This window comes from Cyprinodon variegatus, unplaced genomic scaffold (genome assembly GCF_000732505.1).
Source record: "Cyprinodon variegatus isolate N-32 unplaced genomic scaffold, C_variegatus-1.0 Scaffold504, whole genome shotgun sequence".
Lineage (NCBI taxonomy): Eukaryota > Metazoa > Chordata > Actinopteri > Cyprinodontiformes > Cyprinodontidae > Cyprinodon > Cyprinodon variegatus.
Window position 1 is genome coordinate 400579 of NW_015150957.1, and position 14802 is coordinate 415380.

A 14802-nucleotide genomic window follows, 5' to 3' on the forward strand; every position below is an offset into this window, starting at 1 on the left:
AGACCAAGGGTTTACTTTGGTTTAAATTCAGACTTGTGTAAAATCTGTTATCATTATATATTTTTTTTAATGGAGGAAGAAAAAGAAAAAATATCTGCCTTATGCTACGTTTAGGCCGCAATGAGCAGAAGCAGCTGGTTTACCAGCTATGTCAATGGTTGACGGCCATCAAGGCGCAGCAAAAGGTCCTGCAGCGCGTTTTAAGGAGCAGAGCCTCATGAGCATCTGAGGCACTTCAGAATCAGCAGCTGCTGGAGTTTGAAGAATTGAACTGTAGCTGCTGGACGCGCCACATCAACCAATGAGAGAAGCTGATCTGGGAGCTGGCAGGGAGTCAGACGCAGCACTGCTGATGCTGAGCGCTACGATCACTCCTCTGAAACAGTTTATTAACGCCTAAATTAACCTAAAATGTAGAAACCTGCTGGCAGAATATGTTCGATTTTAATTTCCTGGTGCCTGCAGTTTGGATTACGTACGTGAAAAACGCTAACATCTACTTCCAGCCGCCGTGAAAAGTAGCAGAAAACCGAAAAGAGGCGACCGGCCTGAGGCTGCTGTTGAATGGGATTCCCAGTGACAGCGCAGCGCCGGTATGTAGGGGTCTGAGCAGTGAAATAATCTTTGAAGGCAGGATGGTGATCTTGGGTTTACTCTTTGATGGTAAACCCAACGCGCATCAGACCCACATTTCCGCCGTGCAGCTAGAGCAGCAAAGATTCTTCAGCCGTGCGTCAGAACTAAACTCATAGAAGCATCAGAAATGAAGCCAGGGATCGGTAAACTGGATTAAAAACTTAAAACTGTGACATTCTCAGCAGTTTAAAATGTGTCAAAGTTTGTTTTTTTATTTTCGTAGAAGGAGACTTTCCTAAAGACGTGCTGGGCGGGGCAGGGTGGGGCGGGGCGGAGCGGGGTGTTAACCTGAGCGGCGGCTCAGGTTAACCCTCACTTTGATCTTTGTTTTATGTATCCTACATGTGCCGCTAGGACGTCGCCCCACCCACCCAATGACCCTGATTAAGACATAAAAATGCTTTTAATTTTTTTTTATAATTTAATTTTAAATTAACATTTAAAATATTTAAAAATGTATGTACATTTTTTTTAGATGTGCAAGATAAATAATAAATAAATTAATATTTAATGAGCATTATTCAATTATTCGTCAGATTGGTGACGTATTTCCATCCTAGGAAATACAGAGTGATAGGAGGCAGACGTTTCACGGATGATTGACAGGTCGAGCGAGGGACTTGGAAACGCATTGGAGAGAAAGAGAGAGAGAGAAATGCAGCAAGAACCGTCTTTTTCCAGGACCTGGTTTAGCTCCAAGGCTAGGCTAACTGCATGCAACGAGGCTAAGGCTTTATTCTGCTTCCCTGCCTCCTATTTCAATTCAGTTTTTTTATATAGCGCCAAATTCACAGCACATGTCATCTCAAGGCACTTTACAGTTCAACCAGATCATCCAGTCAGATTGATTCAAATGTCAGGATCTGATCCAGCGTGGATAAAGACAGCTAGGACTGATTTAAAGCACTTTGTAGAAAAGGCAAAGAAGAATAAACAATCTGGGATTCACATGGAAAATAATAGAATCTAGTCTACTTTTTCTAGATCTTTGTTAATTTGCATAGTTGCTCTTAAATAAACACATTCTTAGAAATTAAATCGTTTTTATACATTTAAAAAAAAATATAAAGCTGACTAATAGCTTCTCCATTATTAAACTATTCCATTATTTTTTTTTAGGTTAGTGACACAATATTGGACCAAAACACAGATTTACCTTCACAGTCTCAGAAGGACAAGATTTACGTATAAAAAGTAAACCTGGACATGAAATTATGTTTTATAATGGTTTTGTTTTAGTATTCATATAAATATACGGCTGTAATAACTTGGTAAACGTTTGATTGTTTTTTGGTATATGTCTATCTTGGATTTATACGTAGCAACTGGCCACTGGTATGTATAATGAAAGCTAGCTAGCTAGCAAGCTTCTTTCCTGGATGTAAACAGATGGAGGCAGTTGGAAAAAGGGGGGGTGATTATTGACCTTACTTTGTCCGTACTGGCCGTACTGGTAGGACGCCACGTGGTCCACGCTGTAGCCCGCTGAGCTGTAGGACGGGGTGCAGTAGGACTGGGAGCTGGGCAGCGAGGGCAGCGCCGACATGGACGGGACGCTGGAGAGACCCTCCAGGCCTTTGATGTGGTCCATTCGCTGGCTGCAGCTGGCGGCCATGGCGGCGGGCGACTCCAGGCCCCCGGTCAGAGGGGAGATGGCGTAGTCGCTTTGGGGCTGGTGCGGCACGCCGCCTGGGTTCAGCAGACCCATCACCTGGATGGGAGAGGAAGATCAGAAGGTGTCAGGATGACGGAGGAGCGATTAAACTATTTGTCTCTGATCCACTTCTTGTGGAAATGTTGACGCGGCTCCAGGGATGATCTGCGAGCTCGATGCGCCGGCAGAGATAAAGCAAAGGAGAGGCGTGTCTGCGTGAGCCGGGCTGAACCACAGCAGATCTGGAGGAACCCTTCAGCTCCTGACCTGGTCTTTATTAGCCTGAGATAATCAGATTTAGGGGAACGGTCCTTGGCCCACGAAGGACGGAAAACAGCCGGAGGTCAGCCGCTTCAAACAGGCCGACATCCAGCGCGGCTTATCGGATCTACCTGTCCCTCATTAAGCTGCTGGCCGGGCCGTTACTGGGGGGACTGGGACCCAACCTGCTGCTCCAAATGTAAAATCTCCCACCTTGTCCTGACGGAGCAAAGGCCTCCAGGCTGACCTAATGAGAAGCAGCTACACGCCGACACGTCGCTCCACATCCACACACACACATGGTCCTGCTTAAATCATTTCCCTGCTGGGGAGGCGAGTCCATGTTGATGGAGGAACGTTTTCTGCTCTGAAACCAAAACCTTGTAAACTTAAAACCAGGGTTTGGCTTTAATATGAGAAACTGAACGAGACGATCGACCGGCAGGAGCAGCATTATAGCCTTAGAACAGCTTTGGTAGATTTCAGGAACTTTACAGAAGCAGTATTATTATTTGTTCTTGTTTGAATGTAAATCATATTCTACACTCAGGGTGTTACCGGAGCGCCGCCGTCGCCTGGATATAAATTGACAGGATATAAAAGATAAATCAGACTATGACTTAGAAACGACGCTGTCAAGGAACGCTATGGACAGAGGAAACATGCAAGAGGAGGAGAGTTTAGTGTCGGAGGTCGTGGGTGAGTCTCCTCCGTCATCCAACACAAATTTTGAGGCAGGATTTTCTAAAAAATTTAAATTTTCTACATTTTGGGACAATATGGTCTGATAAAGAATACATTTATTTACATGTTTAAGCCAGAATGATTTGACATTTAAATATGATTTCCCTACGACTTTAACTTTTGCTGCTGGACGCGCCACATTAACCAATCAGAGAGAAGCTCCGCCACGTTACGTTGCTGTGTTTTCAGACGGGAGGGAAAGACAGAGAAAACCCGGGAATTCTTCAACAATGGAAAAGAAATTCATCACCGCTGTTTGCTCTCCTCCGGTTGTTTACGACCAATCATGTTATCAGTATAGAGACAGGAGCAGAAAGGACTTTACCTGGGGGAGGATTAGCGAGGAAATCTGACTCTATGCTAAGTTATTTAGGCTTTTACGATCTACTGCTAATGTCACGCTGCTCAATAAATGTGTTTATTCAGAGACTGCGTGCAGGAAGAGGTGGAAGGATAGACCCAAATTTTCCAACGCGCAGCTAGAGCAGCAAATATGCTTCAGTCGTGCATCAGAACTAAACTTGTACAAGCATAAAAAACGTAGCAGAACGCGCGTTTTTGCGGTCTGAACGTAGCATAGCCTTAATGCTAACAATGGCGGATGAGATACCAAATCCAGAGGTCAGTGGATTTAATATGACTCTGATTCCAGGATCAACTTCTGGTGTGATTATTGACGGTAAAAATGGCGGCGGACTGACCTGGATGACTTCCCCCCTTTATCGACGTGACAAACTGGTCAGCTGACCTTTAAAAGTAGGACATGACCGAGCAGTTTCTGTGGCTTTCCATGACTCCCCCAAATAGTCAATATAATTATTATGTTTTACCTAATTTATATAGATATATTACTTAAAATACACAAAAACCCAATGAAACAAATGAGCTGATTTGAATTCAGTCCTCAGGTGAAGATTGGAGAGCGATGGGAAAAAATGGACGCTCTCTAGAAGCGGCGCACTGATATCTGGCCGATCCAGATTGTTTTATAATTAAAAGAAACTTTCTTCCTGAAAAACATAAAACTATTACCTAAACAATAAAAACCTAAATATAAATCAAAGTTTAGAGCACAGACAGTTAGGGATTTTCACATGTTCACCAACGTAGAGAAGATCTGCTTTATCAGATCGGTTTCGTTCGCCGATCTTCCAAATTTATGGTGATGGAGGCCGATTGATCGTCCACCTGATCGGTCGGCTGATAAACCTACTTTCTATGATCCAAAATAAACTTTGCAGATGCTTTAGATATGAATGGAGCTTCGTTAAAATCAGATATCTGTCTGGTTGTTCAGGATCTCATTCTGTTTAAAGGAAAAGTCGCTCATATTCAGAATTCAAACTTCTGAAAGTTCTTTAAATCTGAAATGATTCCATCCTGTTCAATAAATGATCAGTGTTTTTAATTCAGAGTAATTTTCATGTGAATGTGCTTTACTGGAGGCATCCATGTTTGTCAAAGAACACTACTGCCACCTACTGGTTAGTGACATTGTCACGGTGCGGTATCGGCTGTTGATCAAGTCCCAGTGCTGTATCTGGTGTTTGTCACAACGCGCTATTATCCAAGTCATCTTGAAAACATTCTTCTTCCAAATGTTGGCTACATATTACGGGTTTTTTCTCTGGCCAGAAGTTCGATGGCAAATCCTCCCTCTTCAAGTTGGCGATCCAACGACCAACCCGTCCGTGGAGGATCAGGAATCAGAAAGGTGGAATAACTCTTTTCTTTTTCACTTTTACCCGATGTATTCCAGCATCCAGCTGCCATGCACGTGGGCATTGTCAGTTTCACTATAGCTCTGGTGAATTTCAATGGTGAAGTCCTCTGGAAATCTTCAATAATTGTTGTTGATTGCAGATGTGTCTAGTAGTTCCCATTGATTTAGCTTGGAAAGCGGGGAGAATGGCGCTAGGCTTACCGCACCGTGACGTCACTGCTGGAAGATGGCAGGAGGGAGGGGCTACTATATTTGGGCAAAAATGGCCGCTCCCAGATTCAGTGATCGCACCGAAATTTATTATTTTTATTTTTTCACTGATTAACACTAAATTCATTAAATCCCTGCAAATGTATTAGTTTTTGATCGATGTCTTTGATGTTTTCTTTAACTTCTGGTTTTATTGCTATTTTGTTGTGTTTTCTGGATATATTTGAGTTCTTAGGCTTTTCTTTGTTGCCCTCTTGTGTTGGTCTCCCTAGCTCCCTTCTAGAATCCTCTGTTCACATCTGCTCCAGATCGGCTCCTTAGTCCTGTCTTTGTTCAGTCTGCCATATATACTCTCCCTGTCAGGTTGAGTGGAGGTTTTAGGACCCAAATGCAGAGGCAGAGGTGAGTTCTTGTAGTTTTAATGTTCAATGTTTAAAGGTAACTGAGGCAGGAATCCAAAAATCCAACTTAAAAATGTAAAACAAACCAGAACCAAGGAGACATCAGGGAAAACGAGCACAAGGAGCCGTGGAAAGACGAGGAACCAGCACTGAGGAACTGCACAGGGACAGTTTATATGGGAGACAAAGACTGGACTAATGAGCCGATTGGGAGCAGGTGTGAAGAGAGGGTTCTAGAAGGGAGCGAGGGAAAAGGAGAACAACACAAGAGGGCAACAAAGACAAGCCTAAGAACTCAAATATATCCAGAAAACTTAACAAAATAAGAATTAAACCACTAAAACTAGAAAAAATGGAGCAAAGTAAAACTGAATACTCAAAAGAACCAAGACTGTGACCCCCCCCCTGTGCAGTTCCTCAGTGCTGGTTCCTCGTTTTTTTCCTGGTTGTTCATGCATGTGTTCCCTTATGTCTCCAAGGTTCTGCTTTTTCTGTATTTGTCATGTTGGATTTTTGGATTCCTTCCTCAGTTGCCTCTGAGTACTTTTATTAAATCTACAAGAACTAATTTCTGCCATAGATGATGATTCATTGATTAATTGTTGCTGACCGGACTTTTCCTTTAAAACGGCTGAGGACATGTGTTGTATGGGGGGTGTTAATATTTTTCTGAGGCCGAGGTTATTTTCTGAAGACAACCAGGAGTAAAACACAGTGTTCTGGTCCTGCTGGTGCCTGATCATAAATAAATCCATGGTCTGTAGCGGAGCCACGCTGTGTCCAACATGTTGGAGAAACTCTTAACTGATCCCCGAATGTTACGGAGATGATGGATTAAACGTCTGACCCTGCAGCTGTGACGGTCGGCCTCGGCGTCGGACCGAAATTTCATTTTCTGCTTGTTAGGGCCCCGGCCCCCTCTCCTGCAGGGACCTGGGCTCTTCGCGGCCGGATAATTGGCTGTAATTGTCTTTTCGCTTCTCATTTGTCACATGATGATTTGTCCTTCAGCCGCTGGAGTCATCACACATTCCTCCTCCGCAGGGAGCCCAGATCAGCTCCTGTTCTGCTGCCGAAGGCCAACATTTCCAAGAAGCTCACACGCGAATTTCCTCACCTGTGAGGAGAGCCCATTTCCTATCGCAGAGTTCATGGGATTCGTCGGCCCCCCTGGGCTCACAAAGCCGTCCGAGTAGCCTGAGAAGGAGTGGCGTCCGGAGGCGAGGCAGTAGGCGGAGCCTCCGTCTCCTTGCCCTGCGCCTCCAGAGGCCTGATGGCCTGAGGACGGAGGCAGAGGCTGGGGGCGGTGCAGCGTGCTCGGCGGCTCCGACACTAAAAGACAGGAAGGAATAAACTTAAAACAATAATCTTTTGAATTAAAGCAGATCAAATCTGAAAACCTCAGAAGCAAATAAAGCTGAAGCCATGAGATGAAATCTGCCCAGACAGCCGCAGGGTCTGAGATCATCCAGGTGTCTGCAAGCAGCCTAAAGGATATTAAAAAGGAGAGGCTCTCCCCAGCTGTGCTGCTGTCTGATGGCGCCGCGCGGCAGAACCGACCTGAGGGACATTCCTTTGGTCTCTGAGACGCTGACAGACGCACAGCCAGCTGGAGCCTCTGAGACCATGAAGATGTTGCTGCTTAGCGGCTGGCTAAGCTGAATTAAAGCAATGTTTGATTTCCAACCATGTTTGAGCAAATAAAACACGTTTATGAAAATCTACCACAGAACAGTAGTTGGTTTTAAACAGCAAAGGTGTGATCTTTTGCTTTTGTCCGCTTTAAAAAAAAAAAAAAATACGTTATTAGGTAGTTTTAGGCGACGCGGATCTTATTATTCTGTTCTTGCATTCGCACAATAGATCGGGTAGTGACTTAAAGACCGTTTCTCAATTCAATAGAACGCGAGTACGAACTCGTGTTCTCGCCAAGTCTGTTTTTGAGAAGAACGCCAGAAAGTGTGGACCAGAAGCGTACTGATGACATCACCACTCGCTCGGCTCATCTGGAGCTGCATTTCACCTCCTGTTATTAATAGTCTCTAGATAATGATTCTGACTTTTTTCATTTAGTGGAGGAATAATAATAAACACAGTCAGATAAACACAAATTATATGAACATTTTGCCAAATAAAACAAAAAAACCTCCATCAGACCTGGCGGTACTTGTCACACGGCTATGCAGAGAGAGGGCTGCTGCAGACGGGCTAACGTTAGCCCTGGCTGCTGCAGGAGGACTAACGTTAGCCCTGGCTGCTGCAGAAGGACTAACGTTAGCCCTGGCTGCTGCAGAAGGACTAACGTTAGCCCTGGCTGCTGCAGACGGACTAAGGTTAGCCCTGGCTGCTGCAGACGGACTAACGTTAGCCCTCAGCTAGGGCTGAGGCTGATGACGTTGCACGAGGACACAAGAACGCACAAGAACACAGATTGAGAAATGGCACCAGAGTTTAGATTCACTAACAGAACCACTGGAAGTTTATTACTTTTGTTGCAAATTCCAGCGAGGCTCTGCTTCAGAATAAAAAGAGACACACTCTAGTGGATGGGGGGAACATGACAAAACCTGAATGAGGACGTTTCAATTGAAACTAATTTGAATCTGATCAACTATTAAATAACAATGAAGTGAATTGTTAGTTTATAATCTCTGCTTTGAGCTTGAATTATTTTTAGTCAAAGTGATGAAGGACTGTTGTAGTGAGTCTAAAGAACCAATTGCAAACCCCTGAGCTTAATCCGTTCCAATGAAAGGCTTTAGAGCAAAGCAGAGCCACTGGTGTTCTGTCAGACCAGCATACCCATAGTCAATACCTGTTTATCACTTTAATTTATCTCTTTAGTCATGTACTAAAAAACTATTTAATTATTTACTTTTTGGTGTTTTTTTAAGCGTATGGTGATCTCACCTTAAATAGTTTGTTTTTGGTACATGACTTAAGTCTATTTTTCATACAAATCTAAAGGAATAAATGCAAATCTGACGTGTTGCGCATGCGTATGATGGCCTGACAGGGGAATGCTGATCTGACAGAACACCAGATTGAAAGCTAATCTCCAAGTTTTGGTGGATTTATTGTCTCTGCTTCAGGCTCTGTGTGCTTCTCTGCGCTTCCATAGATTCATGGAAACCTTGTGCGACGGATAGAAAGTCATCAGCACCTTGTGCTATGGAGGACGGGGAGTAGGCGCTGTCAGAGAGCTGGTACGGCGGGATGCTGGACATGGCCGTGGGGGGGAATCCGCCTGGGATCAGGTGATTAAACGCCATCAGTTGATTGGCTCCAGCTTGCTTCCTCCACCTCGCTCTCCTGTTGCTGAACCACACCTGAAAGGAAAGGCAGTTAGTTCAGTTATTAGTTGCCATGGTTACAGATAACCTCCTGATGTCATTCAAACTTGTTGTGAAGGAACAAACATATTTACACACAGAGAGTCCATGTGAACATCAATCCTGATTATGCTTATTTTTCCTGTACGTTTTTTGGATTTTGGATCAGGGGGTTCCCAAAGTCTGGGGCGGGACCCTCTGAGGGTCACAAGATGGTTTTTAGAATTATTGTGATGTGATCCCGAATTTCAAAAAAAAGTTAGAGAAAATGCAAAAAAAAAAAGCAACTTTGCAAAATGTTCTACAGATGGCCGCTCACACTGAGCCTGGTTCTACTGGAGGTTTCTTCCTGTTCAAAGGGAGTTTTTCCTCTCCACTGTCGCTACAAGCATGCTTAGTGTGAGGGATTGCTGAAGAGTCAATGAGTCGATGCAATCAGCTGGTTTTCCTTAGATGGAAAACTTTGAATCAATCTGACTGGATGATCTGGTGAACTGGAAAGTTACCTGGGATGACATGATGTGAATTGGAGCTATAGAAATACACTGAAATTAAAATTTATTAAAAATATTCTAGAATAACTCTGATGTTTTGTCCATTTTCTTTTAGATTTTATTTTCTTATTTTATTTATTTTTGTTTTCTTATTATATTTTCATTCAGGTTTTTCTTTTACAGATTTTACTTTTTCACAGTTTAGTTTTTTTATATATATTTTTCAGAATTGTTTTTCAGATAATACATTTTTTTCTGTTTTCAGAGAAGTTACACGGATTGCGTTGTTTCAAACTGCGTTTTTCGGGTTCGCATTCTCTTCACTTCTGGAGGAGGAAAAGATGCATTTCTATTGGTCTGCTGGACGTTAGACACATTTTTATTGGTCAAGAACGACTGCTTGGGTCGGACTTAAAGGGAAGATAATATGATTCATAAAACCTTATTTAATTAACAAAACAACATTTTTTAAAAAGTTGAAAACAAAATGTAAATAAAACAATTATGTAAATGAAAAAATTGAAGGTAAAAATATTTAAAAAATGATATAAATAATAAAAGTTTAATCAATAAAATGTGAAAAACAGATTTACAAAAAAATAATATATTGAAAAAACAAAATCTTAAAAAAAACTGAAAAGTTACTCAAAATATTTTTTTTGATGAAAACATTCTTCAAAATTTAATTTGAATTTGTAAAAAAAATAAAATTAATTCACAAAAGATTTTCTTTGATGCAATAATGGCAAAAATTCACCCCATACCCCTTTAAATTAATATTAAAAAACACTAATTAAATTGAGTTAAATAATAAAATTAATAATTAAACTTTCAAACTGGCTCAAAATGAGTATAAATGCTTCACATGTATAAATAAATACAGAGGGAAGTAATTAGGTCTGATTTGTTGTGTTTTTGGGGACACTGGCTGATTGGGGCCCTGGGACGGCGGGACAAGAGGAGACGGTCGTCCTTAAATGTGGACAGAGTAAATGAAGCTGCGTCTCTGGATGTGTTTGCAGATTAATTTCCATTGTTTTAGATGTGACAGGAATGGCCCCCACCTGCACCCTGGCTTCGGTGAGCTTGGCCCTCTGAGCCAGCTCCTCCCTGGTGTAGATGTCCGGGTAGTGGGTCCTTTCAAAGGCCCTCTCCAGCTCCTCCAGCTGCTCGGCTGTGAAGGTGGTCCGACTGCGCCGCTGTTTCCTCTTCAGGGGCAGATCGGGCTCCGACTCCACGTCCGAACCGTCATCCGAGTGACTCGCTGTTCAGGACAAGAAAACCAGGGATTATTTTCCAGATATCAGAGGAGGAGGAAGTTAAAACCAAGCCTAACTGACATAAAGTCTATTTGAATCAAACTGTCCTTTTCCTGCAGTAAGTTGAAAATAACTTGATGCAGGAAGATGAATCCACAGCTCTGATGAGCCTTAAGGACAAAATATATTCCAGCCTCACTGATAATCCCACTGAACAGGATTATATCAACATGTCAGGAAGGTTAGTGGGAAGGAAACCATAGAGCTAGATCCTGTAGATGTAATCTGCTTTAAATGCTGAGTAGATGGATGGATGGATGGATGGATGGATGGATGGATGGATGGATGGATGAACAGATGGATGGATGATGGATCTTTCCATAATGCGATGCCTCAAAATTAAAACTAAAATGAAATTTTAAACTTTGCCAGACTGATGATAAATTCTTTAGTTTATTAATCTGAATAATTTTAAAAGTAAACATTTCACAATGTGACTAAAGTAACATAATTAGACTTTAACCCTTTGAATTAAAATAATTGAGTATTTTTTTCTTGTTTTAGATGTAAAATCTCATCGCTGCGAGTGAAGCAGGTTCCTGCTCAGCAGGTTATTATTGAGTTTAATCAGATTATTTTCCCATAAGGCTGTGATCTAATGTTTTATTTCTTTTCTTTAGATCTATATTAACTCCTATTTAAACTAAATAAATGTGCATCGGCCTCCTGCTCCGGGCGCCGCGGCCACAGCGCCCACTTTTTGTGTTACACTTAATTAATTCCCCCTCAGCACAGAGGAAGTTTTGTGTGCAACACTGTATTAGTTCCCCCCTCGGAAGCAACAATCAAATACAAGGGAGTCCAAATAGCTCGGGGCCCCTCATGTGAAACTGATCCTCTCCTCCCTTTCAGCCATTTTCTCCTCCCAACGCTCAAAGCCGTGGGAGTCAACTTAACTTGCATTAGGAGCAAATTGGTAAAGAGAGGTGGAAGCGTGAGCAGCCAATAAGTAAAATGATTTGAGGAGGGGGGGGGTCGATTGAGACGTGGTTCGGGGCTCCTGCTTCAACAGGAAGCGGAGCGGCTCGTCCAACAGGTGCAGACGGCTGCGGCGGTTTGGGGTTTCAGCTCCGCGGGATCAGCTGTTCCTGGACCGTCTTCAGATGTGGTCGTCACAGAGCGCCTGGAAAACCCTCTGATTGGGGGGGGGGTTCAGGGTGTGGAGTTTTGGACGACTGGAAAACAAGAGATGAGACCTTTTGTAGCCCCCCCCCCCCACCAATGAGGAATGTCCACCCTGGCCCTCTCCTCCCCCCAGTCCCCCCCAGCATGCACGTTCCTCAGCATTTCACAGGGATTTGTGCGTTGGGAAAAGCGGAGGGAAAATCCTTAATCACTTTGGAATTAGCGGCGGGTTCTGGCGTTCTGCTGCCGGCCCCCACCGCCCTACCGGCGCTTCGGGAACCTTTGAAAGGAAGCGACAGAGCGGCACCTCTGGAGACCAGAGCAGATAAAGTCTTTTCCCGAGCCGCCTGAGTCTGGACTCAGCTAACAAACACTTGATGTGCTTTTGGCGCTGGAGCGCGGCCCTCCTTAAACAACCTCCCCCCAGCCTGTCTTTGTGCCCCCCCCCATATTTCTCTCCCGGCTCTTTGTTGCTCCACAGAGCTCAGGTCTTTGCCGGCGATTTCCACGCTCCATCTGGGGAATCCGTCATGGCTCCCTCAGCCTTCACAGTGGAGGCCTGTCACCTGCCCCATGGGGGAGCTTGAGGGAAGGGGGGGCATACAGATGATCCGCAAAGAGGGCTTGGGGAAAGGGGCGGGGAAGATGGGGGCATAGCTGTGGGGCACTGAACCACCCCCCCACCCACTGCTCTCTGAAAGCTGGGACTGTAAGAGCACCTGGGGGGTAAAATGCCCCCGTGAGGACAGACCATCAGGGCATCTGTGCCCCCCCCCCAGCATTTAGATACTGAGAAGCTAAACTGTCTTTAAAACTGTTGAATATTTACAGTCAGTAAGAATCAGTTTAAAGTGTTTAACTATTTGCTCCAGTTGGATAAACGGAGATCGATGGATTTCACTCAGTTTATCTCTGCAAAGAGAAAACGGTTCATCATACGGTAATCAGCCCTGTTCTGCCTGAGCAGCGTTCGTTCCCCCTTCCTTATAATAATGGAAAGTAGTCAGAGTTAAAATAAATTACAGATACTTTGGTTAAACTGTAACATGTTATGAATAAACCTTGAGAAAGAATGTGGTTTGTTATGGGAAGAAGGTAGGTCTGGTCTACAAACACCATCACTCAGGCATTGTTTGGCCTTACAGGTGGAACCAGCTGAGTGAAAACTTTTAAAGTGAGTAAAAAGCTCAATTAATATATGAGATAAAAGGAACAAAGGTTTCCGACCACACTCTCCAGAAGTCCTTCCTTCTCACCTTTAGAAGTTTGTTTTTAGGGATTTTCTTGATGTTGTTTAGGTACAGCTGCCTTCGCTTTGAGCTACACACGCAAAACCGTAAAAAAATAACAGTCCAGAAACAACAAAAAAAAAATCACTTTTTTTAAAAGCCCTCAGTCCCAAAAAGTATTTAAAAAAAAACAAAACAAAAAAATCAATCCTCTGGACTTTGTTTCCAAGTTTGAAGACGTTTCTCTTCCATCCAGGAAGCTTTTTAAATCCAAAATGTCAGAAATAGCGTTTAGTTCCAGGTTTTATCCAGCAGCCCAACAAAGCCTGGTTTTAGTTTAGAAAACATGCAGATAGAAACGGAGGAATTGAACGAGGGAACTCCAGTCCAATCAGAACAAATGTAAAAAAAAATCTTATTTCCATCACAAAAAACCATGTTTCAAATCCACATTTTACACTATAAGCAGATGAAGCGACACGTCTCTCAACATGGACGTGGTTTTAAAAACAGCATACGTAGAAATAAAAGCAAAAAAATGACCAAAGGACTCGTTTTGCTCCGACTGGATGGATGGAGAACATCTGGGTTCAAGTTTTCTCATTGGATCTCAGATTTGATTAAATCAAATCCAGATTTTCAGCCATCCAAACATGAACATTTATCTGAAGAAAAACAACGAAATCTGAAATTTATAATCTGATTAATAGCAAATCATCAGTTAAGGGGGAAAAAGAGAGTTTTATTTGGAAAATTGGGATTTTTACATTTACCTTCAGGTACGGGACGACTATTTAAAAGAGATAAGCCCAGTTCCTCACGCGGTGAATTTTTAAAAAATTACACAAATATTAAGAAATACATATAAAAGAAAGTGGTAAAATGTAGGGGTGAGTTCTGGCATGGGTGTTGCGATACGATACTTGGGTCACGATACGTCATTATCACAATACTACAATATCACTATATATTGCGATATTTTTCCCTGCTGTCAAAATTAAATTTCTAGATAAAAAGAGAGTAATGTATACGTTCATCTGAAGATATTGATCATTTACTTTTTTTAGTGTTCATGTTGTTTGAGGTTTTAGTCAGTCCACGTCGTCTACTGTGACTGCAGAGGTAGCCCGTTTTCCCCCATTTAGGTAAAACTGTTTTTGTTTTTAAATAATTGATACTAGGAAGTGAATGATTGATATTATATCGGCAGCCAAAAATCAAAATATATCGCCAAAACCATTATTTCCCACACCCCTAGCAACACCCTATTGAGGATAAATAATGCAAAGGAAAACCTGAATATTAGGGACAAATGTGTGAAGCAACTATAGGAGGACAAACGTGATGACATGTGGAACACTATCTGTAAAAAGCAGGTTAATGCTGCTAGTTACTACAACAATTGGAAGAACAATACTGACATTTAGTCATTTAAAGGAAAAGTCGCTCACATTCAGAATCCAAACTTCTGAAAGTTCTTTAAATCTGAAATGATTCCATCCTGTTCAATAATTGATCCGTGTTTTTAATTCAGAGTAATTTTCATGTGAATGTGCTTTACTGGAGGCATCCATGTTTGTCAAAGAACACTACTGCCACCTACTGGTTAGTGACACTGTCACGGTGCGGTAAGCCTAGCGCCATTCTCCCCGCTTTCCAAGCTAAATCAATGGG

The 14802-nt window shown here is 42.7% G+C and overlaps 1 protein-coding gene across 2 annotated transcripts in view; it reads right to left on the bottom strand.

Annotated features, from left to right (window-relative positions):
* Positions 1 to 1972: 1972 nt before the first annotated feature.
* The window catches only part of pax3 (paired box 3), a 31458-nt gene continuing 18628 nt past the window's right edge, over positions 1973 to 14802 (bottom strand). For both annotated transcript variants that reach the window (XM_015390561.1, XM_015390560.1), the window contains exons 5-8: positions 10520 to 10719; positions 8793 to 8958; positions 6747 to 6961; positions 1973 to 2347 (exon numbers count right to left, since the gene is read on the bottom strand). In XM_015390561.1, coding sequence (XP_015246047.1) covers positions 1988 to 2347; positions 6747 to 6961; positions 8793 to 8958; positions 10520 to 10719 — 941 coding nt within the window. In that variant the 3' untranslated portion in view covers positions 1973 to 1987. The remainder of the gene's footprint in view (positions 2348 to 6746; positions 6962 to 8792; positions 8959 to 10519; positions 10720 to 14802) is intronic.